General features: G+C 45.6%; 1 protein-coding gene across 7 annotated transcripts in view; it reads left to right on the plus strand.

The window, feature by feature from the left end:
- The first annotated feature begins 4,351 nt into the window (after positions 1–4,351).
- A1CF (APOBEC1 complementation factor) overlaps positions 4,352–27,989 on the plus strand; it is a 35,734-nt gene continuing 12,096 nt past the window's right edge. For 2 of the 7 annotated variants that reach the window (XM_068951055.1, XM_068951057.1), the window contains exons 1-7: positions 4,356–4,500; positions 12,959–13,102; positions 16,830–16,964; positions 17,518–17,648; positions 19,136–19,374; positions 22,691–22,855; positions 27,160–27,257. In XM_068951055.1, coding sequence (XP_068807156.1) covers positions 13,004–13,102; positions 16,830–16,964; positions 17,518–17,648; positions 19,136–19,374; positions 22,691–22,855; positions 27,160–27,257 — 867 coding nt within the window. In that variant the 5' untranslated portion in view covers positions 4,356–4,500; positions 12,959–13,003. Of the gene's footprint in view, positions 4,501–12,958; positions 13,103–14,520; positions 14,845–16,829; positions 16,965–17,517; positions 17,649–19,135; positions 19,375–22,690; positions 22,856–27,159; positions 27,258–27,989 lie in introns of those variants that run through there. The other 5 variants (XM_009675116.2, XM_068951060.1, XM_068951056.1 and 2 more) reach the window with 4 other exon arrangements.

A 27,989-nucleotide genomic window follows, 5' to 3' on the forward strand; every position in this document is an offset into this window, starting at 1 on the left:
TCCCCACCTGGCCAGTGACTGGCCACCAAACACTCCTCAGGTGCCTTATGGAGGTAGTGCACACCTTAATGTTTGGTCTAGGAGCTCCCAAGTCACAGTTATCCACTACATGTATTAACCAGTAAATGTTTACTTTATCCCTTTAAATTTATGACTATCCTTCTTGTGGAGTCTCTTTGTATATGACAAAAGGTGCCCAAGCAAAGTAACCAACTGAGGAAGAATTACACATCTGCTGTGGCATGTCAAGCCCTTACGTTTCTAAATGAAGTGGACGATGTCCCGAGCAATGACGGTTTTCAACACGGCATCTCCCTGGGTTCTCATCCTGCTTCTCCACTGAGCCTCCTCAGGAACATTCAAGAAAAGCCTGACACTAAATTAAAGTCTTCCCTACTTCAAAACCCATTTGCTGTGCACAAATACCAGTCTGGTAATACTCATGCTCCTCACCCACGGCCTGTGCTCCCACCCTCTCTGCCAATGCTGCAGCAGTATTGCATCTCCAACAGCGGATGTCAGCAGATGTGCAGAGGGGAAAATGAGAAATGGGGCCCATGTGGAGTAGCCAAGAGGTTCTACACAGAGAAACCCCACTCCTTGCAAAATCAAAGATTTTTTTAATGGCTTCATTACTACGCTAATGGGCATCTACAGCTAGCAGGACTCATCACGGCCAAGAAGCTGATTTTGTCATTAACCTCTCCCTGTGCATCCCGGGAAATTTCTTGAGTCACTTCCACCATACGCTGGAAAATCTGACTTGCATTAGGATTTTCGTGGCAGTAAGTAATTAACACAAGGGAAGATGTTTATTCCAGCATCACTCTTTTTTAGTTGGAAGTACTTTCATCTAACTCCACCAGGCAAGCAGAGGGGATTCTTGAAAAGGCAACCCACTTCTTATTATGGAAAAAGAAACAATTACGTCTTACTACTGTTAGAGCTTCTTAAATATGCCTTTCAAGAGGCTTTCAAGGAAAGATAAACATAGATCACGTCTCCTCTTCTGAGCAAAACTCTGTCTCAGAGAAAGATTTGTAGCTGCATAGAGGAGAGAAGCATCATAGTTACCATTCCCACATGACCTGCTGGCCTTCAAAAAATTATGCTAAAATTCCAGTTCCTTTGGCATCTCATTGCCTTTGCGTGGTACCTCCTGTACCTGTATGTGTTGCCCTACTTTCCCCACCTGTGCAGATCAAATTGGTGGAAGCACAGAGAGTTTTTGCTGCAAAATGGGGCTAGGAAATCCTTTCAACATGCAGTTCTGGATCCCATGCCCCCAAAAGGGGAACGAACCCCTAAACCCAGCCCAAGCTATAGCCTGCTCCCTTGGGTTGTGAGACCCTCCCTGAAGATGTTCCCAGCACACCCAACTAGAAATCTCTTATCCTTTCCCCATGCAGCCACAATGACTTATGGGCAATGTGGAGGCCTGGGAATATCTAGCCAATTCTCCCTTCTGCATCCCAGATGAAGGGATGATTTTGCCATTCCCTGAAGGAGTTAAAACCATATTCCTTGAGCAGAAGCCTGTCGTTCCCCTTGTACTGTGCTAACTTAAAATAACTCGACAGATTTACCGAAGTCCAAATGTCTGAAAACTGAAGGAAGTGCCCTCAAGGACAGAGCACGGGGCCAGCTCTATCTTTCCCTGCCACGGTCATCTTCTGTGGCGCTTCCCTGGTTTACACCAGCCCAGCAATCAGCCTTGCATCCCAAACTTTTCTATTTACGCATGTAACACAACTTGTCATATGTATTTCCTCTAATGAGCAGATGGCTTTTCCTCCGCAGTGATAGCGTGCCAGCTATGCATGGCTGGGTGATACTTCTTGCATTAGACAACCCTGTCATTAGGGAAATACATGGAGAGAAAAAAATTTTCCAAAGCAGTGATTCCAAGTCTGTAAAGAGACTCTTTGCTTTTGGCAGGCATCAGATTTCTCCTGCCATGCTCACAGACAGACCTATATATATATGTATTGCATTTCCCAGTCATGCTCGTGTACCATCAGACTCATCAGTAACCTACTATCAGGTAACAAATCATACTGCTCTCTCCAGCAACTTATTCCTCTCTCCCCCAGAGAGACCTTTTCACGACTTCATTTTATCGATGGTCACGTGCAGATGCATGACTCTTCCTTTTTTTGCAGCTGATTTGCTGCTATCGCTATTGCAGGGCCACAGCATTTATTTGATCACAAAATTATTTCAGATCATCTCAGTTTAGAGTTTGACTTGCAGGGCTTGGTGGCAGGCTTATCTGAAGCCCCCTCCTCCCAAGCTCTGCCTACGATTTCAGAAGAAACAGCATACCCCAAACCCTCACTGGACACTGTTCTTACTGGCAAGCAGTCATCACTGCTTTTTTTTTTTTTTCTTTTTTAACTGAGCTCCAAAACCTGCATTTGAAACCTGCATTTTTTTTGTAATGTCTGTGACAGGGCACAATCCCTATCTGCCTGCAAACAGCCTGAAACAACAGCATCCATTTCATTACGCACTAAGTACCACCGTGATGTGTGTCTTCATGTCTGATTTTTTAGGCTGAGACAGACTTGCCCGGCTCCCGGGTTTAGGTATAATTCCAGCTGGCCTTAGCTCACGCTTACTTTTTTTCACGTCTCACTTCAAGAATAATTGATACTAATTTGGTTTTTGGACCAAGAAGTGAGTAAATGCAAGAGTGCCTCTGCGAGGCAGCGGTCATGTTAGCACAGCAGTTGAGCTGAGTAAGAAACGAGATGCAGCTCACGTTGAGCAAGGCCCCCTCTTATCTAACCACCGCACAGAAATAGCTAATGCTTTTAAAGCTAAACAAACAATGATATGGCACTTTTCCAATTCTGAAGCATCAGCAACACCTAATTGTAAACAATTCATTTAAAGTGCCTCGAAATCGAGCCCGAGACCGTTTTTAAATGCAGTTCGGTATCAATGTAGGCAAAGTCTATTCATCGGGGAATATCTTTAGGACTGGCTAAATCTGGCGGTTACTACAGGTTGCACCGTGGTTATGGTCTAACATCAAGGTAAGAGATATTCGCAGCAGGATGCAATTGCAAGGACGGATCCTTTTGTTGGGATATTAAACTTGAACGTCACCTTAGAATCACTCCAGTACCCATTTCATTACTGTTAGGAGCTAGAAGGACTTTAGCAGAGACAAATGGTCGGTTCAGCAGTTGCATCAGTAGATGTGAGCAGCGTACGATCCCTTGAGGACCGCAATAGCTGCATGAGCTTCCTCACCTGGAAGCCACCCGTAGCAGCAGACTCATGGCTGTCACATTTATTTGCAGACTCTTCCAGGTACAACAGACTCCTCCAGAAAGGACTTGGCTTTCCAAGCTGCAAGTGTGTTTGGTATCTGCTATACTGATCTGGAGCGCTGTCTGTTCCAGCTCTCCGACGCCGCAGAGACCAAAATTGAATCTGCACTGAAAGGAAAGGCTGTCATCTGCCTGAGTGACTGCTGGGACCAGGGAAACCAGATGGTGCTCTTATGTGTTACGGAGTATCAGCCCATCTCTGTTCTGACGGGTTTGCTCTCAGAGAAGCAGTAGCAAGCAGCAAGGGACCTTAATCTCTTCTTCATTCGGGAGGCTGTGGCATTTGAAGAGTACAACCAACATACTCCCTGCCTCCACTTTCCTCCTTGGTTGCTTGATGCTGCCCACCAGGAGTGATCTCTTGCAATAAGGCTGTGGGGAAAAGAGAGGGAGGGGGGTTGCTCAGGGAAAAGAAAACTTCCCATTGCAGAGCTGTGAAGGAGCTACGCTCCATAATCAATTCTCCCTTTCCTGAAGGCCCAAAACCGGCGTTAGCCACCGAAGGATCTGAGCAACACAGCTGCGTCTAGCAGAATGAACTGCAGTTTTCATAATGACGCCTTGACGAGATTGTCCCTTAAACCGTTTCAGCATTTACAGTTTGCAGGTTACGGACACTTAAGCCACCGGTCAGAGAGATGTATCATTAGGAGAAGGGACAGAAAGAAATACTTTTGGTCTTCCTCAGGAAAGCCAAAAATTAATATTGAAGCCAGGCCCATCACCAGGCTGTATTCCTTCTCCCAAGGTCTCCGCTAGGAGCCTAGTAACAGAGCAAAGCCAGCGACAATTACCCAGAGAAGCGTTGGGCACAGAAGCAAACGACCAGTTTCAAAATGGTAGCGCGGGGCTGGTCCCTGCACTTGTCTTTAAGCAGCAGTCTGACTTCAGTCCTTTGTATTTATTTACAAAAAAAAAAAAAATCAGCTTGTGTAAGGACTGTCTGAGCTGTGGTGACCCAGCTATCTGGTCAAAGGCCTGCAGGGAGCCGAGAGATAGAGCGAGTTAACGTTTAACCCAGAGGGACTGTAAACCAACCTGAGGCTGCTGAACCTTTGGAGTTTGATATGATGATTAGAGAATAACCAGAGTGACACGTCGCAAATTCTCCATAATCAAGGAGAAGCTTTCCAGGCGGTGATCTCCTAAAATCGCTCAGGTAGGGTACCGCCGCTCGGCTTTTCCAAACCCGAGGCTGGGGACGCGGGGACCGCGCTCGGCTCGCCCCGTGCGCGGGATGGCTTTTGGCCCGACGTGAGCCCGAGGATGGGGAAGGAGTGGCCCTAATTGCCTTCCTTTCCCCACCTTACGAGGCACCGTGGGTGCCACCGAATATTAGCAGGGCTGGCGCTCGCCGGCAGCGTCCCGGGGGCTCCCGCCGGGCGGAGAGACGTTGCCGGCGGGGACCCCCCAGCCTGGCCTCGTGGGCTTTGCAACGCTAGCCTTTGTTTTTTGATAAGCGAGAGACAAACCTAGGGAGCCCGATGGGCAGATAAGAGTTTCTTGAAGGCCTTGGTGTGATCTCTGCGCGGGCAATAGCAGTGAGAAGCTTTTTGCAGTGCTTTCGTATGCTGGGCAGCGCTTGCATTTGCTAAAAAATGAAGTCAGCTAAAGGGAGGGGGAAGGGGGGGGCATTTACCTTGCGATAATTCGGTCTTGATTTGTTAAAGCACAACTTCCTACAGCTAATCATTAGAGGTCTTTTCACCTAGACCAGCCGTTTTCTTACAATTTCTTCACTTTGCAAAAGGTCAGGCCGCATCTCAAAAGCAATTGCCGCTGCTAAAAATCTGAACTTTCCCTAACGCATAACGCTTCTCTTCAGCTATTTGGCCCCCGGGAAATGCGAGGCTTAGGCGGTAGCGTGCGCGGGAGTGAGGCTGGCTTCACAGTTCGCGACACGTTCGTGATGTTGTGAATGACACGGGGGGACAGAGGCTGGATTCAGCTGCGCGCGAGCAACAAAGCCGTTTTAGAAGCGAGAAGCCGCTTTCAAAGAAAACGCAGCTGCGAGAAAAAAAAGTCGCCCGTTTAACACAAAAATCATTTGTAAAAGGCTTGCGCCCTGCAGACGCGGCACGCCGGCAGCACTTCTGAGCAGCTGAGGTAGTAGCTCCTAGTAAATTTATCCCACTTCCCTGCAAATAGCTAAAAGTTCCCACTTTCCGCGGGACCAGCGGCACGGGGAAAAAAACGCTGCAGTGGAAAAGCAAAGGGAGCGCACTGTCCTGCTGCGCTGCTGAACCAGACCCCGTCCTGCGGTGCTCCTCGTCCGGGCGAGGGGCAGCTTGCTGCCGACGGCTGCTGGGGCGTCTCATGGCGCGTGGGGAAAAAAAACGGGCAAACCTTGAAAAGCGTCGGTTTTTAGGAAGAGCAGGAAGAGCAAACTGACCGCTTCCCCCGGGAACCTTGCTTGGAGCCTGCAGGAGGGAAAAAAAAAAAGCCAGAGCCTGTGAAACGCTAGCTGATAATCTAAAGCAAAATGGTTGCTCTAGTTTGGGTCATTAAGAGTAAAGGTGAATATACTTATTCACTCTTCTCAAGGGCTGTGTTATTCTTCAGCAAGAGCGGTTGCACGGGAGCCACTTTTGCAAAACGGCCTTCGTTAGATGCGTCTGAGTGACTCAGTGCGTTCAGACAGGAAAGTGTATTGATCTGCCCAGGACAAACATGGTTTTGTTATCTCATTCATGGAAACAGTAACCAGGTTTCTCCGAAGCGTGCTGCGAACGGGCGAGCTCAGAGCGCAAAAGCAGCCAGGAACGGCAGGGTGAGGTTGGAAAAGGCTATTCCTCTGCCCTGCAAAATTACCGGCTGCTTTGCTGGCGGTCGTAGCGTGCGGCGAATTGCTGTGCCCGCAGATAGCCTGGCCTAGCAGACGTCCTTCAGCCTGGGAAACGGATTCCTCCTTCTTCAAACACGTACCGAAGAGCAAAGCAAAAATCGCTGTATTCGTGGCATAAAAGCTGCTGAATTCATCTCACCCCAAGGCGAGCCAGAAGTGAGCATCAAAGGCCGTGCGCGGTAGATGCTGTTAGCAAGAAAACCACACAGAGGAGTAGTGGCGGAGAAGTGAGACAACATTAGAGTGGCTTTGATGATTGTCAGTGTGGGGTTTGGTGCACATACAGTACGTTTACTCTTCTTAGCGTTTTAAAGCTTAACTAGACACCTAAAAGAAATGATAGCGTTCACTAAAGAGAGGAAAAAATAAAATTAAACCTCGTCCTTATTTAAACTAAAAATAATACTTTCCTTTTATAATAGCACAGTGTTCTTGGTTCTGTGTCCATGATAAATAAACGGCATTGCTTCAAACTTGGTCAAAAACGAACACAAAATAGGAAATGCATCCACACAATTAGCATCTCCAAAGACCCTAAGTTCAATATAAACTTCTTCTGAATAAAATGTAACTAATTTTTGTTTAATTAGTTATTTACATAAAGCTCATTATTAACAGCAAGCAACCTCAAGGCCAGGCCCCTGAAAGTGACTGGCCTGCAGAACAATTGCTTCTACTGGGCTATTTTCAGTTTAAATAATGCTAAAAATACTGCCTTGTTGTTAACACTTCCCAGCGGCAGGTACGAAAGGGGAGTTTTCCCCCTCTCCCGTGTCAGCAGAGATCTGCTGACTTGATTAATGACTCAAGGAACAAAGAAGGAGAGAAAGTAATCATATTTCCCCAGGTCCCGTGGTCCCGTGGCAGCGGCTCTCCTCCGTTCCTCTTGCAAAAAAGAAAAATAAATAGCCCGGTACACAGGCATGAGTGCAATGTCTGGAGGAAGAGGAGTGGGATGAAATGCCCAAGCCTCGGAAATAAGAGCTCCCACCACAGCTCGGGGTCTGCACACTGGAAATGGCCTGCACTCAACTGGCTGAGATGTGGCTTTGGGGCAGTGGAGGTGGGAAAGTAATAGCGCCCTGTGCAAGAAGGCGTTTGGACCTCAGCAGGTCGAGGAAGGCAAGTTATGGCTGGACCAGGTGGAGAGAAGACGTATGAGAAGATCTGGGGACTGGAAAGCCTGTTCTGTGAGGCCGGGCTAGGGAGCTGGGATCCACAAGCTTAGCAAAGAGGAGACGGAGCTGTAATTTGCGTCCCCGTCGCAAGGGAAACGCGATGGAGGGAGGGAAGCTGTCTAACCGCAAGGCACCTAACTTTAAGCAAACGACACTCCAGAACAGGATTTTTGCAATTACGCTTTTAACGGAGCGTTTCTCACTCGTTTTTAAGCTGGAGCTCGGCGAGGCCTGGGTAGGTGTGATGTGATAGCGTGGTCCACACGTTTAGGTGGTGGCCCACAGGCGCGTCCCAGCCTCCCAGGCTCCAGCCATGGCCTCAGATGCTCTTCCCGAGCCCGGGAGCAGGATCCGAGCGTTGATACAAGGAGAGGCTGAGCCAGGTGCCATGCTGTGCCCCATCCCTCCGCCTCATCCCGGCAGTGAAAGCCAGCAGCTTTCGTGGAGGCTGGGCCGCCAGAAAACCCCGGGCGCTCGGGGAATTTCTGTTACTCATTCACCGGCCTGCCAAGGCCAGTGAAATTTGGAGGCGGAAGAGGGGGAAAAGGGGAGCGAGACGCTGCTGGTCTGCCAAGCCCCTTCTGTCGGAGAAAGGTCTGCCAAGCCCCTTCTGTCAGCTCCCGGGGGAGGTGTTTACTGATAAAGTGGCACAACCCTATCATCAACTAATTTGCAACACGGGCAGCACATTAATTGTGCTTAGGTAGCCTCAGCGCTTTGCCTGTTGGACTGCCGCCCGTGGGAGCGCTCTCTGAAAACCCATTACTAACGGCAAATTCAGAAACGGGCATCGTTCGGAGGATGAGCGGCCCACACTTAACTCCAGGGCGGAAGCTGGTTTTCAGGTGGCGTGAGACAGGGGCTAGGTGCAGAGGATGGACTCACAGAACGGCTGGGGTGGGAAGGGACCTCTGGAGATCATCTAGTCCAGCCGCCCTGCTCAAGCAGGGTCACCTAGAGCACGTTGCCCAGGACTGTGTCTGGACAGCTTTTTGAATATCTCCAAGGACATTCAAAGGCTGGGCCGTCATTAATACACCCCCTGAGAGCACCACGACCAATTCCTCTGGCGCTTTTTAAAAAAAAATCCGTGGAAATCTTCGACATCGGGTTCCACAGTGACTCTGATTAATACCTTACGCAACCTTGAATGTTATTGCTCTGTTATTTCTAGAAGATTACTTGAACATATCTTCTCCACTGGCATACACAGATGTCTAGACATTTGGGTCTAAAACAGCTGAAAATGTGCAGGACGTCTTACAAGAAGAGACCAGCTGAGCTTGCCTGCTCTTATCTAATAAGGCAGAAGCTGAAGAGGGATATTGTTTCTCCCGTAAATGCATACCTTTGGGAAAAGCAGATCTATCCCCTACCCCCACAAGCTTGTACTCGCCGTTCAACACGAAGCGATCTCCTGAACTGAAATGTTAGCTGGAAATAACACAACTTCCCGGATGCCAGCATTCAAGAGGTATATGATATTCCTCCCCGGAGGAGGAGGCACACGGCATTTACCGCACCGCATGCAAATATATTCAAAGGAGCCTGCTAAGCCAGCCGGCTCATCAGAAAGCGTGGCGTGAAACAGCCGGTGTGACGGGGGGGAAGAAAAGGCTCTTACACTGGTTTTCTATCTAGGTCACTGCTTGGGACGGGCAGCAACCTGAAAACCTCAGCTGCTATGGAAACCCATTTGGGCATGAGGATGCAACAGTTCAGCAAGCGGCCGGCGCCAAGTGCTGCTTCCCCTCCTCGGCCAATTCGGCAAGGCTGCGCGAGACGCGGCTGCAACGCGAGGGATGCGGCGGCGGCGGCGGGATGTGGTGCATGAGGGAGTCGCAGCCCTGCTGTCCGCTCGTAGCAGAGGAGCGCAGGCAGGAGCTTTTCTGCCTCTGGGCTCGCCGAGATGTGCCTGGCGGCGATCCAGCTGGTTTCCCAGCAGGAAAATGAGACTGCTGCCTGCTGGCGACAGGCAGGGCTCAGACTATGCCTGCGCTCCAGTTGCAGAGGCAATATAGGCACCTGGGGTAACCGTGGTGTCGGGAAGAGGGTGGCTGCAGCAGCGCGGCGGGCTGACTGCCCTTGTCCTTGTTCCTGTGCCTGCAGCATCGATACATCTGCCACAGAGCAGAGGAAATAATCTTATGCGTGGTCCCCTGGGACCGGGAACGGGATATAACCTCCTGCCGCTGGAACAGCTCAAAGCTTTGAATGACCTCCTGGGGCTGTTACGGGCTCATTTGCCCAGCTGTAATGAAATCTGAGTCCGTGACTATTATGGGTATCTGTCTAGCACAGCCATCTCTTTCCAGTCCCACTGTTCTGCTGGGAGTAAAGGGTAGGCTTGAGTCAAGCTAAAAGCACCTAAGGGAGACTCACGGGGGGGGGGGGGCCCGTGCAAATGTGACCGACGTGGTGTGGTTTGATCTCCCAAGTCACTGATGAAATCAGGACAGAACCATAAGGAGCCAAATTTTCCCCTCATGGGTAAGGCATGTAGCATGCACACCTTGCTGACCCTTTCCGCTTGCGTCCCTGAGAACGACGGCATTGCTACGGGACGGGAGAGCCAGGACTACCAGCGCGACTCATTTTTTGTAGGGCAGACCCTTCATACAATTCTCTCCTCAACACCTCCTGTTAAGCAGCTACATCAGCACTTTCCTATATAGGGCATGTATAGGATCTCTCCGTATGGAGCTGGGGACCCCCGGTCCCGCGCGAAGTCGCTCGCTTCCAGCCCCAGGGACTTGCTGTGGATGATGTCAATGTGAAGCACCCCTCAGTCTGTTTCTGCCATTTGCTAGGTGTTTACATAGCCAAAACCCTATCTTTCAAAAGATTTTCTTGATTATAAAGCCGTCAGAAGTGGCCGAAGGACCGAAGGATCCAAAGCCAACTTTGTTTTCTAATTGTCGTCTTTGAGCAACTGCTGATCAGCTGATTTGGACCAAGTGCATACAACAGGCTCTTTTAAGCTTTTTTTTTTTTTTTTAATTAGCCTGGGAAAACGTCCAGCTCATTTTTCCATGTCAGCTTGCTAATCCTGTCCCATATTGTGCCGAACCCGAGCTCTGGATGAGTCGGCAGGTGCAGAAATGTGTTGCTGGGGGAGTGACACAAGGCTGTGGGACCATGACTTGCAACGGCAAAACCCCTTCTGGCCCTCATCACCTCGCAAGCGTTGATGGGGCTTTGCTGCTGACCTCAGTGTGGCAGAAGGAAAGCATGTAGTTGGGTCATGCACTGGACATATGCCAACTAGGGAGCAACCTCCAAGTCTCCATTACAAAGCACATCATATATTTCCTCATGGATTCACTCCACATTTTCCCAGATGTTAAATAAATCCCCAAAGCCAGCTGAATTCCAATTCAAGCGATGTGAAAAAAAAAAAAAAAAAGATCAAACTTCCTTAAATATATATCTGATTCTATGAAAAATAAAGCAAAACAATAATCAGTCTCCAGCCGCTGTAGAAAACACTCATTTTGCAGTTAGAGGTGGGAGAGACCTAGCGCATTGCTCAGTCCATCTCCCAACCTTTTTACATTGGTAGCGATTAAAACACTGGAGAGCCTGGGAACGCAACAAGAACAAATAAATCAGAAGAGTCCCACAGACCTGAACAATAAATTACTATACAGCATTACAGGGATGTCTCTATTTCCAAATATTTATATTGCAGCCTCCAGAGCGCAGTGTGGCAGGGTCCAAGTCACACCCCGGCCCTACAGGAGCCTAGGCGCATGTCTGACTTCCAGCACCGTGAATAATCCTTCCGCTTAAATTTAAGCACCTGCTTAAGTCTTTACGGGATGCATAGATGCAGGAACACAGAGTGAGAGATGCCCAGACACAAAGTGGCCAACCTCAAACCTTAGCTATTCCTCAACGAACCCCAAAACCAGTGTGTGGTACTGAAAGATCTCCCCCACGTTTAGTATTAGCGCACAGCACAACCACAGCAATCCACCCCTCCTTTGCACCTTCCCTTCCGCCCACCCTTCCCTCTGCCCTCATGTCCCAGGGAAGACCCATCCCACACAATGGCCACCTGTCCCCGTTACACCCACCCTGGCCCGTTTTGCCCCGTTCGCTCTCTAAGCGATCCTGGGCGGTATGGTTGCTTTTTTGCTGCCTACACCTTTGTACAGAGCAGGTGAACTTTTTGACATCAGAGGTTCAGCTCGAGCTCAGGCTGAAGGCAATAGTGACAGTTTTGGATGGTACAATTCAGCAGTTTCCTACTACGAAGCCTAGGAGTTGATTTGCAGCCTCCAGCTTGGGTTGTTCAAGCCAAGCCAAGCAGCTTGTCTACCCAAATGATGCTCTCGCAAGGAAGTGCTGCATTTTGCTATGGTGACATTGCACAGGGGACAGCGGCAGCTTCCGGCAGGGAGTGGGTCTTGCTCAGAAGAGGAAGGCAGGAGCCGTGGGAAGGCTACAGACATCATGCGCGTCAAAAGGAAACAAAGAAGCAAGCAGGGCTTAATCACCCCGTGAAGTTGTGTCTTCAGAGCAAGTTGAACAAGGAATATGACATAGCTGTATTGATATTTATATGATATTGTGGAGTTTCTAAGTGTGCGTATTGGCAGCGTCGTTTTAATTTATAATTGGTGCGCTTAGCTAGAGCTGCCACTGAGAAACCTTCTCTTCTCCCTTCCACCTCTTTCAGGCTTCTTTTGACTTTGGCTAGGATGGATGCGTATCAATGCTGAGGTTTTCAAGCTTGTTTCTTAGTCCTTACAGCCCACAGCACATGCCCCAGCTGAGAGCATCTGAGCAAGCGATTTGATAGATGAACTGGGCAGGAGCTCTCAGAGTGATAGTTTCACTCTTGCTGGTATTCAGCATCAGCCAGTAAGTTTTGCAAGTCCTCAAGCTCAACTGTGCACCTGCAGACCTACTTCTATATGCACTCATGCAAATGCTACTTCCATGCACCGAGACAAAGCTCGGCATTCAGCAGAAACTGTGTGTGTGACCCAGCTCAGATTCAGATTTTGTCTTTACATTTTTTTCAACCCCAAAACTACACTTAAAAATGTTCTGTAATTAGACATGACTTAAAACTACAGTTCTGAATCGAAAGGTCTGAACCTAAGACTGTCCCAGCCCTGAACATAGATACAGATCTGAAGTTCTCCCATATTATGGATTTTTAGAAACAGATCAAATCTAGACCTACCTCTTCTGAAGTGCCTTCCATGGCTCATGCCAGATTCCCTACCGAGCATCAGTTGGATGCCATGGCAAAGGACTCCATCCTCATGTAGTCGGTGCAGGATTAGGTATCTTACATGTGTCTCCCTCCTTAAACACACGCACAAACATGTTACAATATCCCTCTGAGTCTTACTGGAGTGCCATCCAAAATCAAATTGTGGGCTTAAGTGCTATTTATTTTCATGCAGCATGTAAAGGGTGGATATTTTTGCTTTCTCCACAGAGTCTGTGTTTTTTTAGTTTTTTTAATCTCAAAATTATTGATTTAGGAAGAATGATCCTGTTAACTTTCTCAGGAGGGTGGACTTTCTCCTCCTAGCCATATTAATTTATTTAATTTATCTTAAATTTGATTGCAGTGAGCACCCCTAATTAACCTGATTTTTTGCTGATAATCACTCACAATGGAATCAAATCACAAATCCGGGGATGGATTGACCGGCACACAGAAAGAAGCCGCCCTCCGTGCATTAATTCAGCGAACGGGATATAATTTGATCCAGGTAGGAACTCATGGTCACGTCCTTTTTTGCACAATGTCTGGTTTTGTCTTGAATCGATACGTTGCATCGGGGGCTCAAGCAGCAAATGTCTAAGCGTGAAGCTTTGCTTCTTACGGATTCTCCTCGCTCTTTCTCTCCGATACATGTAAGCCATAAAAATGTGCAATAGCTGCTGTCTTTTATAAAGCAGATAGTATTCCTCCAGGAATTCTTTGCCTGATGTGATTATGACAAGCCGGGAAAAATAACTGAGCACAGCGTAGTCTTGGGAAGGGTTGGGATATGTGAGTCATGGCTGCAATGGTAGTATAGCAGAGAAAACTTGCTAAAAACGTCAGAGTTTCTGAAGAACTTTGGTCCAGTCTTGGCCATAAGAAGCCTGATGCGTGATCACCAGGTCTGCATTTCATACTGCATATACACACACACAAATACACTTGAGAAAGGTACCTTACCTGCCTGATAGCCCAAGGTTTGCTTCCAGGCTGATCTTCAGGGTCTCCGAGTAGAAAGCCTGCTCTGGTTAAGGGCAGATGGAAAATAGGAAGATCCCTCAAAACCATCTCAGTAAGTCTTTCTTAGTTAAGAGCAGCCAATACAAGTTAAATTTCAGAAGTGCTAGGCAATAGTATGACCATCCTTGCATTCTCTAAGAAGCAGCGGTTGGAAACAGTAAATTTTAGGAAGGTTGTTGTCTTGAACTTTGCCTTTCTTTACGTGGCACTAGGGGGCACAACAGCTCAAAGCAAAAATTGAGACTCTTGGGGGGGGAAAAAGTATTTTCACTTACCCCTTAAACCTGTACACACTCTCCGACTAGGCCAGCAACTGGATTCGTTGCCCTTAAGAGCCTTTCTGCCATTCTTTACCCACAACTTCTCTGTGTCTTACATTTGCTGTGACGTTCTTTATCTTCTGTTTATCGGTCATGTACAGCTGTCAATAGCTCATTTCTAAGTCACAGGTTTCCCCGCATACAAACACGCCATGACCATCTTCTTTCTTCTCACCTTTTCCTTTTTTCAAGTTTACCATTTTCTCTTTTGTCCTTCTCATTTCCCTTTTCCATCTCTCCATGCTTTTTTTTCAACCTACTTATCACTGAGCCAAACACCTCCTTGCTTAACGTGTGCCACGGTCGCTCATCTTCACGAAGAGGACGATGCTCCTTCTGTCCAGCCAGATTGTGAAGATGAGACCATTTAGATGCTGCCTTCAGGCCACATATGAAGCCACTGCAGATGGAAAGAAGATTTTATTTTTTGCTGAGTCTCCTCAAACACCAGCTCCCACATACATTGACAGGATGAAAAAATTAACTAACTGTTTGATTTTCTTTCACCAGGTTTACAAGTGGGATGATAAAACTCCCCTAGCCCTTTTCAGCCCATTATATATGAAATCAATATTTCTTTCAGTGACCGGTTACTTCCTCCAGCTGACACGCCAATGAAGACTGCAGATGACTGCAACAACACATGACGTGACTGTGATGTTTTGTCTTCACTGAACAAATGGATCGAAAGATATCTAGGCAATTCTTGGGGAAGCCAGAAAACCTCACACCACCGACGTGCTCAGTTCAGCCAGCGTAGGGGCAGAAAAAATAGCCTGAAGCTTCACGATCTTCCAGTCTGATTTGCTGTGAGGACTGCTTCATAAATTCAAATAGTCCTATGACTTCAACGTCACGCTGAAAGCATTTCCATCGCAAAGAATGAGCATGGATAACTCAGGGCCAGGTATAGACTGACAGTGCTCTTGCTACAGTCTTAGTTTCCTGCAAGGGTCTGCCTTTGCTATAGGCTTAAGTTATTCAGGCGTTCATCATAAGTCAGCCATTCATTAAGTCAGTTGTTCGTTTGCCTGGAATAATCCCAGAGTGGAAAATGATAACAGAAAGAGAGGGACAGAAACAGAAAAATGAGCAAACTCCCAACTCCTCTGGTCACAGCGAATTGCAGCAGGACAAGGAGGGCTAGAGAGAAAGAGAAAGAGAGAAAGATAAATAGGGAGAAGAGAGAGAAAGAGGAAGAAGAGAGAGAGAAAGAGAAAGAGAGAAAAAGAGAAAGGAAGAAAAAGAAAAAGTAGGGAAAGATAAAAAGATGAGAGAAAATGTGAGAAAACAAGAAAAGATGGAAGAGGAGATGAGAGAGAAACCCATCTAGCAAAAATGTAGGCAAAGGTGGAACTATTGGCTTGTTCTCACATCTCTGGGTATTATTCAGGCCCAAGACCTGCTCCCTGCCCTCCTGGGTAAGCAGACATCCTCACGGGTGACTGCCCAGACAGTCCCTGGTGAGAGCTCTCTTGCCCCTCACCCGGCCTCCTCTTGCCATTGATGACCCTCCTCTCTCCCCTCCAAGGGACTATTTCTTTCTCCTCTTGCTGTACCTTGTCACCTCTGGGGCTCCCTCTCAGATCCTGGACAGGTGGAGAAAGGGCTTCACCATAGCCCTGGATGTGGGACTTGCACACCCTGGGGCGGCTGTCTGGGTGCTGAGTGCCTCCTCACGATCTTACGCAAACCAGGACTCTGGCACAACCTTCTTGCTTGGGGTTTTGTCTTCTCCATCCCACTGAACGTCATGCTCTCTCCTTCGTGTGTCCTCTGCTGAGCAAGAAAGTATGCACTCAGTGAGAAGAAACAGCGAAAAAGCTGGACCCTTTGCCCTTCACTGGTGGCACTACACATCCAGAGGTGTAAGGCAGGCTCGTCCCTCTCCTGCTGTCGCTTCCAAGCTCTTGCGCAACAACATCACTTCTTCCCCTGCCCCATTCCTCCATGCCCATCTCCAGGCCCAGGTCTTCACCAGGCCTTGTGCCAGGTGTTGCTGGCTCTTTGCTAAGTCCAATTGCTGGCGAAAATATCATTTTCCATGAGAAGCCTGTTCTCCCTTCCAGCACCATGTACCATCAGTGATGCCTCAGGCTCCCTGGTTGACCTGCAAGGCAGCTCCTCTCAGTTCTCACTGCCTCTCCACTTTTCATTCTGCCAACACCTCTCTCGTAATTTCTTCCCTTGTGACGTCCATCCCTGTTTTTCCCCCGATATTAGCTCTGCCTGAGGTCCAGATGCCTTCTCCTTTTGCATAGTCCTTCTGCTTTCAAACGTGATTCTTCCAGTGTCTTTTCTTTGGTCTATACAGAAGGAAGCTCTCCATCGATTAATAAAAAAAGAGACATATCTTTGCTCATCAATGCTTATGATTAGTTGAAGAATCATGACAATTTGTACACTTTACAAGTGCAATATTACATGTTCCAAAACTAATACACATTCCACAAGGGTTCCATAGCCAAGAACACCTACATTTTTCAAGGTGGTATTTGACTGTCTCCATCTTGGACATCTGAAGTAGCAATTGGGTTGCTGATGCAATGTCCTGTTCAATGCAGTGATGCATGTTCCTTAGTGAAACTCATCTAGATGCAAATCAAACCTCCCTCCAGTACATCACCAGTCCTACTGAAAGGGATGCCGAGGCCTTTCAGTACAGATACATCAATGGGGCAGCCAACACATACTGCCTTATCTATTTTGAGTCTGTAAAGAGTCGCTCCTTAGGGGGAAGGAGAGCACTTGCCTTTAGCACACTGGAAATGGTGCATGTCTAATGTGTCATGTCAAGCTGGACAAAAGTCTGGGTTCCTTGCCAAGAGGCTGATTACAATCACGTTTAAAATCTGCATATTTTAAGCCATCCTTTTATTTTTTCCACAACAGGAAAATGGGCAAAGGAAATACGGAGGCCCACCACCCGGCTGGGACGGCCCTCCGCCGGAGAGGGGGTGTGAGATCTTCATTGGGAAACTGCCCCGAGACCTCTTTGAAGATGAACTTATACCATTGTGTGAAAAAGTAAGCCATTATGACTGATAGTCATTTTTCAGAGGATACTGAGGATCAAAGCTACGATTGCAGGCTGAATAGGAGGTGATTTGGCCCAGACTGGGAAAACCATTCCTAGTTCCTTCCTCAGTTAGCTGGTACAAAGCTACCCTAGGTTCAGTGGTAGCATCTCCTTACCCCTTCCCTTATCCACCTAGGAGTCCCCACCCCCCAGCAAGAAACTATCTTGACTCCAAGTCCTGATGTGGTTTCAGGTCAGTGAGATCAGAAATCTTGGTGCTGCTGAAGTCCTCCTATTTACTAGTAAGCATAATATTTCTTTGCTAAAGTGCTATCTGCTTGCCTTATCACTTCAACATATGCTGCCTCTGTTTCGTTTGATTGTGTAGACGGGTCAGAAAGCAGTGTGAAAGTAGAATAGGCTCTGGATGATTACCTTGTATATGGAAATATTCAAAGGGCTCTGATGTGATATAGTCAAGGAAGTACCCAGTCTTGTTTAAACATCTCCCACCTTGCTGACAAACCTTTTCTTTAGAATGACTTTTCTTTTCATTTCCAGATTGGCAAAATCTATGAAATGAGAATGATGATGGATTTTAATGGAAACAATAGGGGCTATGCCTTTGTAACCTTCTCTAATAAACAGGAAGCGAAGAATGCAATAAAGCAGCTCAATAATTATGAAATTAGGTAAGCATGGCAAACACCTTCACACCAGTTTTAAACTATATGATGAATTAATCTATTTTGTTATATGTGCCATATTTTTCCCTGTAACCTGGAGAAAGGTTATTTAGATACCCAAAATTTAAAAGGAAATCACTTCCTGTCTCTCTGTGCAGTCACTGCTTTATTCCTTACTACAAAGGCTAATCGGACTTTTTCTCTGGAAATGCAGTCAATAGAAATCATCATTTAATCAGACTTAATATCTTTTACAGGAAATTTCTTCCTTACCAAAAAATATTTCAGAACATTGGAAAAAATATTTTGCTGTGGGTCAAATTAACTGATACCTAACCATCATGGTTTATTTCATGTTCCACTTTGGGCTGTTTTCTGTTGATGTATTCTTATCCACTGTGCCTCACGTGAGTTATACTGTAGAAATGTTCTGGAAGACAGTGTGATTGCAAAATATGATGAAATAGGATGAAAAGCAATGGCAGATCAGTGACATTTCCCAGTGGATAGGAATAGGAAAAAACCCTCATGTTTGTAACTAAAAATTGGGAATAAAACAACCAGTAATCAACAACATATGGGTCTATCGATATGTTTTGTTTTGATTTCAACCACGTTTAGATTTTTTTCGGTTCAAAGTGGGATAAGTGTATTTCTTTGCTTAAAAGTATTTGGCAACGAACCATTCTGGCAATTTTAAGATTTTCATTTTTCACAAAAAGGATAGGTTGTGTATTAGGGAAGCTCTCCTAGCAACCACAAGGATGAGCATGTCACAGGGCGTATGAGGAGGGCTGGGAAATACGAATCGTATCAGAGGCGGGAGGGTGTTAAAGATCAGGCTTTAGCCATCTCCACCTCCCCTGCTTACTTGTTTTGTTCCAAAGACCCTTCTAAATAAGTTTTTAACTTCTCAAGACCCCTCCTCAAGAGGTACTCCGGCTACAAGGAGGTGAGGGAAGTGCGTGTGAAAGGAAATTTTTACTTTGGGGTCTGCAGAACAGCTGGCATTAGTAAGCCCCCAAATGTTCTCTCCTCGTGATAAGAAGGAATGGAGGGATTTTCTTTCCCCAAAACCACAGTCATGAGTCCCACTGGTGCCTGGGATGCTACAAGTCACTGGTGGACACAACAAATTCTGGCATGCACTGACGGCAACGCATGAGTCATTGCTGTGTTCGTGGGTGGTAGGCACAGCTGTGTGGTAGCAGCTGTTTTTGGAAATAGCAGAGGAGAGAATCCCAGGAAGATAAAGCAAAATTTGTCTTTGGTTTCTCCCGAATCTCCAGTCTCTCATTTCAACTATGATCCCTGACTTTGTAGTCAAATTTGGCCAAGTAGCAGCCTTCGTGTTGGATCTTAGCCCCTTACATTGAGCAAAATGACCTGAATGTCCCAAGCAACATATACCACTGGAGTGGGAGGGCTTGTGTTGGAACTTGTGTTTTGGGACAAGGGAGGGACAAACGACCAGAAATGCTGTTTCTTTTCAGGAATGGACGTCTCCTTGGGGTCTGTGCCAGTGTGGACAACTGCCGTCTGTTTGTAGGGGGCATCCCCAAAACAAAGAAAAGGGAGGAAATCTTAGCAGAAATGAAGAAAGTCACGGACGGAGTTGTGGACGTCATTGTGTACCCTAGTGCGGCTGATAAAACGAAAAACCGGGGTTTTGCTTTTGTGGAATATGAAAGTCACCGGGCAGCAGCGATGGCAAGGAGAAAATTGCTGCCAGGTTAGTACAGAGACCTGGGGCGGGAGGTATGGCTTCGTCTTACTAGTCACATGCTTATAGCTTGTGCTGTGGTATGACAGAAGTCTCCAGAGGACCCGCATACCCAAGGAAGCAAACACTGCTGGGTTTTCCCTCAGTTGCTAACGGCGTGCTTGGAGCAAGGACTGACCCCAGTACGCCAGGCTGCCTGATGTACATGCCATGGCTCTGGGACATGGGATGGACAATTCTCAGCAGGTCCTGATTTATCACCATGCTCATTATCCACACACTTAATTAAGGAACAAGAATTTATTAAAAATATAGCTAGATCGATCTAGCTGCATGTGTCTGTACAACTCTATTCTAGGATACGCATTATCCTATGGCTATTCTGGGTTATAAATAAAATATAGCCTACTGGAGAGCATCACTCAGGAAAGCATTTAAGAACATATTCAGCCTTAAGAATGTGCTGAGGACTTTCCTGAAGTGATATTTTCTGTGCAGGAAGAAGACCTCTAATGAGGAATTGCATCAGGGTTTAAACAATGTAAAGAATGAGTCTATGTCATTTAGCACTGGAGGACAGCGTTAAAGGGCCATTACAAAGCAGGAGAAGTTTAACAGATATTAGATGAAAGAGTCACTTACCATTAAGTGCATTTGGAATGATTTCACCATTTTTCTCATGCTTTCTTATGCTCAACAGTACCCTCATCGCTTTGTTGAGCTCAGCTCACTTGCCGATGCAAGAATTCAGTCGACCTTCTGTTTTGAGATTTGTTCGTTATGCATTGTCCTACCAATCTTTGACTCTTTCCATATAATAGTTGATGAAAAAAATCACGAGTAATTTAAATACCTTTTTCTTATTGCCAAAAACAAGCATGATTTTGAACACTGATATGCATCTGGGTATGCTTAGCCATTGTGGGATATTTTACATTGACTATTTTTCCATTTATTCTGTATCTTCTACATTCTGCATCAGTTTAGCATCTCCCTAATTATAGGAGCACATTCGTTTTAATCTGTGCTTCAGCATAACTTTTTCATGGCTTCCGTATCAAGAATGAAGGAACAGAGCAGGCAGAGCTACAGCTAACGAGTAGGCTTGAGGGAACAGCGCACTGAAAATCCGGAGCAAAGACAGTGAGACAGATGGGAAAGAACACATAGCCCTGAACAGATGTGTGTAATGTGCTAGAGACTTCCAGTTTAAGGACAACTCCGTAAACAGTTTGGGGAATTTCAAAGGCCTGAATCGGAGCAGAGAGTCTTCTGATGTTGCAATCACAAGGGAAGAACATGAAAGAGGTTTCAAGCCAGGACTGAATGTGTCTCCAGATGATGTACTGGATGAATGTGAAACTGAATATCATTGTCAGGATTCACCCTTGACTCTGAACCTAGCTACTCTTTAAGGGAGCTTTGTAGAAGAGGCAGAAATGCTCAAAAAGGAAGATACTTTTTCAGCAACTTTGTCCGGTCTCCCGTTTAAATAACAGAATGCCTTTGGGGTGGAGGGTAACCCAATTTCAGCACGATGGTGGTACAGGCAGCACGATTAGTTGTTCCTTGCTACAAGTAAAATCAGGTCATTATATCCACTATTGAACTGAGAAATGGCTACGCAGAAAATGGTGCCTGGCCTTTCCTTTTAATTGGCTGGCGTTAACTGCCGTCTTTCTATTTCTTTTCATTAACAGCTCAAGTCAGACTGGGCACTGCTGAAAGCTCAACATCAACCCAATCTAGCTCTGCAAACCACAGCTCATTCACAAGCCTTCTTAGCAGAAAGCAGCCCCTTTCCGTTTTGTTTTTTGACTTCTCACTTCTGTTATCGGAAAAGAGGTTTCCAAATTCTACCCTCAGCCTCTAATTTTCCTGTCTTTTGGGGCTTCCATCCCATCTTGGCTGGGTTATCCAAGTTGAGATCCCTTTTTTTGGATCTCTCCAGAAATGTTTTCTAGAAGTCTGTCTTTTCTTTTCTTTTCTTTTTTTATCTCCCAAGATAGGTATCCCAGAGCATACCTTCAGGCTTCTGGAGGACCCAGTCTTCATGTCATAAAGACTGGCAGGAAAGGAAGAGAGACAGAGAAAGACCTGTTGTGAAAATCTGCTTTGTTGCTCTGAGGGAATCTTGCTCAAGGGGCAGATATATTTTATTTCATTATTCGGAGGAAACATTTAGCATTTACCATGCTGGTAAGATAGAAAGCCATCCATACTGCACCTCCAAAGCACTCTCTGCTGGGCTAATTAAAATAGCTAGAAAAAAATCTGGCTACTGATAACACTGGGTGAATGCAAAGCAGGAGAGAGCACATGAAATTTAGGTATCTAGGTATTACTGGATGACTAGAGTTCAGCTACTCTTGAAGGGAAGCAGGAGGAAGATCTACCTCCAAGATTTGCAGAAGGGATAGGGAAGAAAAACAGGAAGACATAGTTATCGTTGCCATCTGGAGAAGACAGGAGGTGAAAAAGCTCACTAGATAGAGGTACCTCTGCTTTACCCTCCATCCTACTCTCAATGCTGAAATTTGCACAGCTTTGAGACAAGTTCTCGGCAGTCAGTGTTCATTACATATTGAAAATCAGTGGAATAATTCCCTAATCAATTACCTAATAGATAATTGACTAAATGCAAATGATTATGAATGCCTGCCTGATAATCTGACTACGGCATTGCTTTTTAACTACCTTTTTATTTACTCTTTTCATTCCCTGCTCTTCAACGGCTCAACCCGCGGTACATGGAGCCCATACGCTTCTCCTCCACACTTGCACCTGTAAATGCCTCATTACCCTTTCTTTCCCTTGCTTCTACTACTTCCTCTGCAACTTCATCTGGCAGGACCATACAACTGCAAATACTTGCACATAGACAAATCCTTACTTCACTTTGTCCAGCCTGAACTTCTGGATCTTTTTCCAACTATCTAGGGAATGAAACATTTGCAAGCAACAGGGATTTTTACAAAGGAATTATGTTCATTAAAGTATTTCACTTTACAGAGCACTCCAGGCAGTGCAGACATTAGTGAATCATGCTATATTTTCTCTCTTTTCTTTCTGGACACTGCATTTCTGCGGGCATCTAAGGTATTAGCAGGAGCACATGGAAAGTGTGACCATCTACTGTTGGAAATACATTAACTAAATGCCAGTGCTTTGCACTAGAAAGGTTTATTTCAGTTCCTTTTGTAGAATTGATCTATTCTACTGCTCTAATATCGCAGCCCGTTCATACTGCATATAAAGTAGTCTCTGAGCAGAAGTGAAAAGAACGAAAGTATGTTTGACACTGATGATGCTAATGCCTTTAAAGGAAGGATCCAGTTATGGGGACACCCAATTGCTGTTGACTGGGCAGAGCCAGAAGTCGAGGTAGATGAAGACACCATGTCATCGGTAAAAATTCTTTATGTGAGGAACCTCATGCTATCGACTACTGAAGAGACCATTGAAAAGGAATTCAACAACATCAAACAAGGTAGGAATCCATTGACACGGTAGCACCTAAACAAGTATTCTTACTGCAAATGGAAATCTGTCTTCATTTGTAAAAAGCCAAAGGAAGAGACAAAAACATCAGTTTTTCTGCCTTGAAATGTTCATGTTTAATGCCACAAAAATTTTCATTAAAGGGAACGTTCCCACCCTACATGCACATCACATCAGCCCTCTATCTGTTTAGTTTCCAGTTAACAACACTACTAACCTTTTTTGGATGGCTAGCAACCGGAAGAGGTCCAAAATGCTGCGTGGGGAGGCCTCTGTCATCAAAATGATCTCGCCTGTAAATTTATATCTTCCTTAAAAAGAGAGAGCGCTTGTGAAATAGCCAGCTGATTTCAGCACTTTTCTCCTACGAAAAGGGATGTTAGAAATAATGATTTCATACAAATGCTTCCATTTTGCTCTTGGGAAGAATTTAATTTCCTTAGACACACTTTAAAAGGCGTGTTCTAAGGAAAAAACACCATAAAATGAGCAAGCTAAAGAAACCAAGATACCACCTTGGGTTTTTTTTTGTTTATTTGTTGTTTGGTTATTTTATTTACATTTATCTTTAACGTAATCTATCCATATGTTGACTTCTATCATTTTCATACCAAAAAGCTCTCCTGTCAGTATGTGAATAATCAGAGCTTACCATTTAATCCTGAACACGATGGTATTCCTTCACGGCATATTTACATGCACTTAGTGTGAGATTTTCAAATAGCAGGTAGGTTTGCTGGGAATAAAAATCCTGCTGGCTTTCAAAGGAGATTTCGCTTCTGAATCGCTCATGGTTCAGAAAATTCTACCAAAAACAACAAAGTAAAAATAACCCATTTCTGCAGCTCTCCAAGCCACACAATCCATTAGGCATTAGTAACTTATGCTTGGCAAAGTGAAATCACCTTTCATCTCATTTCTATTAACTTCTTCCTTCTATTAATTTTTTAAAACATACTACAGAGCTTCCTTTTTCCATCACTAACTTTTCACTTCTGCTCCACACATTTCTTTTTTGGTAGCAGGCTGCAATGCAAAGATCTGTTAGAATTTTCTTTAAGTCTTTCTTATCCCTCTAACATTATCGGCTAATACTTGCAGCAACCCTCAAGCTGTTAGAGAACCCATTTTACCCCTCAGTTAAATATGTTTCACCCCACTATATTAACTGCTTCCTCCTTTATTTATTCAATTTTGCTCCTGAACATTGAAATGCATTCCCCAGAAACACATTTGAAACCCATCTGAAATGTTTGCAATAGTCATCTGGTTTGCTCCTAAAAAAAGTTTTCTAGTACAACAGTGGAAGATTTCAAACTACGTCATCTTCAGTTTTCCTTTTGGTGATTTTATCACTTTACTACTGACTCAGGTATTCAATCTCATGCTGGAAACTGTCATATCTCTTTTTTTTTTTTTTCCTTTTTTCCCCTTTTTTTTCTTGTTTCTTTTTTTCCTTTTCTTCTAGATGGCTTTATTTATTGTGGATTACATCAGGAATGCCTTTTTTAGAGCTGTGCCATGCTTTAAAGAATGGCACATACCGTAAGCAAAAGCTGAGCTTTTGGGAGAACAAAGGCAATTTAAATTATAGTCAGATTACAATCAAAAATGTCGGCAAAGATCCAAAATGATTCATGTCCTCCCTTGATTATCCATCTGCATTGTTCTTGGTGCTGTATTTCAATGACACTTGCCTCAAGTATACATTTGATCCAGTGAATTTAGAAACTGTTTTGGCAATAACAAATCATTCCATAAAAAATGATCCAAATAAGATTTAAAACCTAGAGGTATCCGTTACGGAGCAACTGCACAAGGGTTCTCCCGTCACCAGAGTCTCCGTACAAGGCACGTGTAGGAATGCTCTTTATGCATCCCAAGTCAAACTATAGTACAATAAGTGTCATGCTCTAAAAGAGCTGGTGGCAAATTTGATACTGCTTATCCCCTCCTCAGATGACGTCTGTAGACTCACGTATCACTTCTGTCAGTAACAAACACTGCCCTTGTTCCCTGGAGATCTTGGTATAATCCTCGTCCTTGGCAATGTCCATTTATTTAAATCAGCCCCAGACATTGCTGCTGAAGCAGGACGATGCTGAAAGAGAGCACCAAAAATGGCAAGTCTATAAAAGATATCTCCTGTAATTAAAGCCAGTGTGTGCTCTGCTCCGATAGCAGGAAGGTTGTGCTCTCCAAAAGTATCAAAGGAGGACAATATTCCCCAATAATGTCGCACTACCAGTTTCTCCGTGGAGATGACCTAAGAGCCCTTGCTACATTGCTTCGTTCTAACAGGGGCACAAATGGGAGGGAGCAAGATTTAGGCTTGCGCAAGAATCAATAATACAGAGTGCTCTCAGGAAGACAGAAGGGGGATTTTCAAGACACGGAGAGTTCATTAAAGCCTTGACTTGTAAACAAGAGATCAGTATGTAACTCCCATAACTTTGGGCTTAGAAAATCACCGTCTCCTCCCACTAGGAAACAAAGTGCTACTTACCATTTCAGTGCCATTTTAAGCATGTGCAGGCTGTTTGGATTATAGTCTGAGATAAACGTCCTTCACCACACTGGAGCTCCTAATGACTCCCTCTTAACTCCGTAGAAGTATTTTTTCTTCTACAGTTCCTTAAGTAAGCACTTTTTGCAGGATAGGACAGCTTGCCTGTTCAGCTGTAAAGGGGAGAAGCCAGCAAAAGAGTAATTCAGCATGCATTAGCCATATTCTTAAGCGATGCATCTGAAGATGTTAGAAGTCTCGTTGGCTGGGCTAGTTAACAATGCATTTCCCAATGAACCGGAGCGGGAAAGAAGAAATATTAGAGAAGAAAATAAAGGTCGGGGTCTAAAAGCTGTGACCACAGGGAATAGGAGCTCGTGTGGTCATTTTGGAGCCAAATTCACTTGTTTATATTGGCACTAAGTGTCTCAATTCCAAGAAGCAGAAGAGAAGCTGACAAGGAGAGCGCAAAGCTGTAGAGGATGGATGTAAAAAAGAAGAACAATAAGACATTTACATCTGAGTTACTATAGGCAATTATAAAGTTGTAAACAGATTCAGGTTGGAAGCACTGCTGGGATCTCCGATCCGACCCCAGCTCACAGCAGGGCTAATGTCGCAGCTACAGCAGGTTGCTCAGGGCCACATCCAGGAGAATCTGGACAGTCCTCAAGGATGGAGATCCCCCACTACACGGACTGTCCCAGAGCGGCACCACTTGCACGAGGAAGGACTGTTGTTTCCTCATGGCCAGCTGGGATTTCCTCATGCTGCAGCTTGTACCACAGGCTCTGGTGCTTTTGCTGTGCCCCTCTGAGTAGAGTCTGGTCCCATCATCTCTGTAACCTCTTTGACAGTGGAAGATGCAGCTGGATCCCCCCTCACCTTTTTTGCCTCCCAGTTGAACAAGCCCAGCTCCCGCAGCCTCTCCTTCTATGCCCTGGCCTCCAGCCTGACCATCACCATGGATCTGCACTGGACTCATTCCAGTCTGTAAATGCCTCTGTTGTAGCGGGGACCCAAAACTTGTCACAGTATATATATATATATACGTGGCATCACCCACGCCAAGCAGAGGGAATGACCCCCTCTCTGGGCTTGTTGGCTGTGCTCTTGCTACCCTAGCCCCACAGGGGGTTGGCTTTCCTTGCTGCAAGGGCACCCTGTAGATTCCTGGCCAGCGTGTTGGGCTGAGGACTCCCAGCTCGCCCAGTCAGTCCCAGCCTGTCCCTGTGCATGAGGCTGCTCTGTGCTGGGGAAGGACTTTGCATTTGTCCTTGCTGAAGATCCTGCATTGATGGTTAAAAGAACAGCCTCTGTTTTATAGCAGAAGTATTAGCCTTCCTGAAGCTGCCTCCTAATAGAGTTCACCATGCATCAGCTGTGGACTGCAGGAAGCCAAGAAGATGCAGATCACCTGATGACTTTATCTGTAGGCTAACCAAATCCTGAGCTGTTGGATGTCCTGCTCAGTCTTCCAGGTTTTGATGATTCATCACAGAAGGGAGACATGAGAACAAAGCTCCTTCATAGGTGGCCTCAAACAGAGCATTTGTGACAAGTAATGGGAAACTCACTGGTTTCTGCCCCTAAACACTTCTGGCCTTGCCTGAAATCCTGTAGCCATTGTATTTCCCCTCCCATGATGCATGCATCTTGAGAGGTGAGAGGGCACTGTCCCCCTGCCTTTTGCCCTTTGCTCTCTAAGGCTTACAGCACAACACAGTTGCTCATTCAGAACAGTGTTTTGCCAGATTTCAAAACCAATATTCCAACCTTTCCTGTAGGTGCAGTGGAGAGAGTAAAGAAAATTAGAGACTACGCCTTCGTGCACTTTAATAAAAGAGAAGATGCGGTTGAAGCTATGAAAGCCTTGAACGGGAAGGTAAAGATGGCGTAAACGCTAATTCGTAGGGCCTGTATGCAACACATTACTAAACTAAAGCAGTGGGGCTTATTAATTACAAGAACATCCTGAAGGTGATGGCCCTATTCTCTGTTTGCAGGCTGCTTTTATATTCCTGAATTCAGTTTTCAGCTAGTGCACAAACTGTTCCTTTTGGCTTCCTGCTGCTTGCCTTCATGCTAAATGTTTGCCCAAATCAGACCGTAGTTCACTGCTCAAAAAGAAAAAGAACAATGCCGAAATGAGGAATAGAAAACATGGGCCTATGAGTTCTCTTGGCTCGTGCTCACATACTTGTATCATGTCTGCCAACAAAAACATTTACAGGGAAGCATGTGAATGGTAAACAGGGACAAACAAGGTCAACCCAAAACATCTGCTCCAAATTCAGATGCAGATTTGCAAGGAGATTGCTGTATTTAGTGTTTCTCACACTGTACATAATTCACGGTGCTGCAATGCAAGAGCTTTCCCCAAAGAGGTGTTAACCCTGTTCCTATTCTTAGTGTTACTGCTATTCGATATAGGAGTACATATAATCTCGTAGGTTTATATGCTACTTTGTAGGGAAGTGAAGTCTTTCTAAAGACTTCACAGCTGTAGCAACTAGGTTAACTAGGCTCTCCCTGGCTGGTTTCAGGGCTGAATGCTTTCAGCATGTTACACCTTCACCCAGCCACTGTATTTTTCCACCTGTGGAATGGAGATTTT

The sequence above is a fragment of the Struthio camelus genome, chromosome 7 (genome assembly GCF_040807025.1).
Source record: "Struthio camelus isolate bStrCam1 chromosome 7, bStrCam1.hap1, whole genome shotgun sequence".
NCBI classification, from domain to species: domain Eukaryota; kingdom Metazoa; phylum Chordata; class Aves; order Struthioniformes; family Struthionidae; genus Struthio; species Struthio camelus.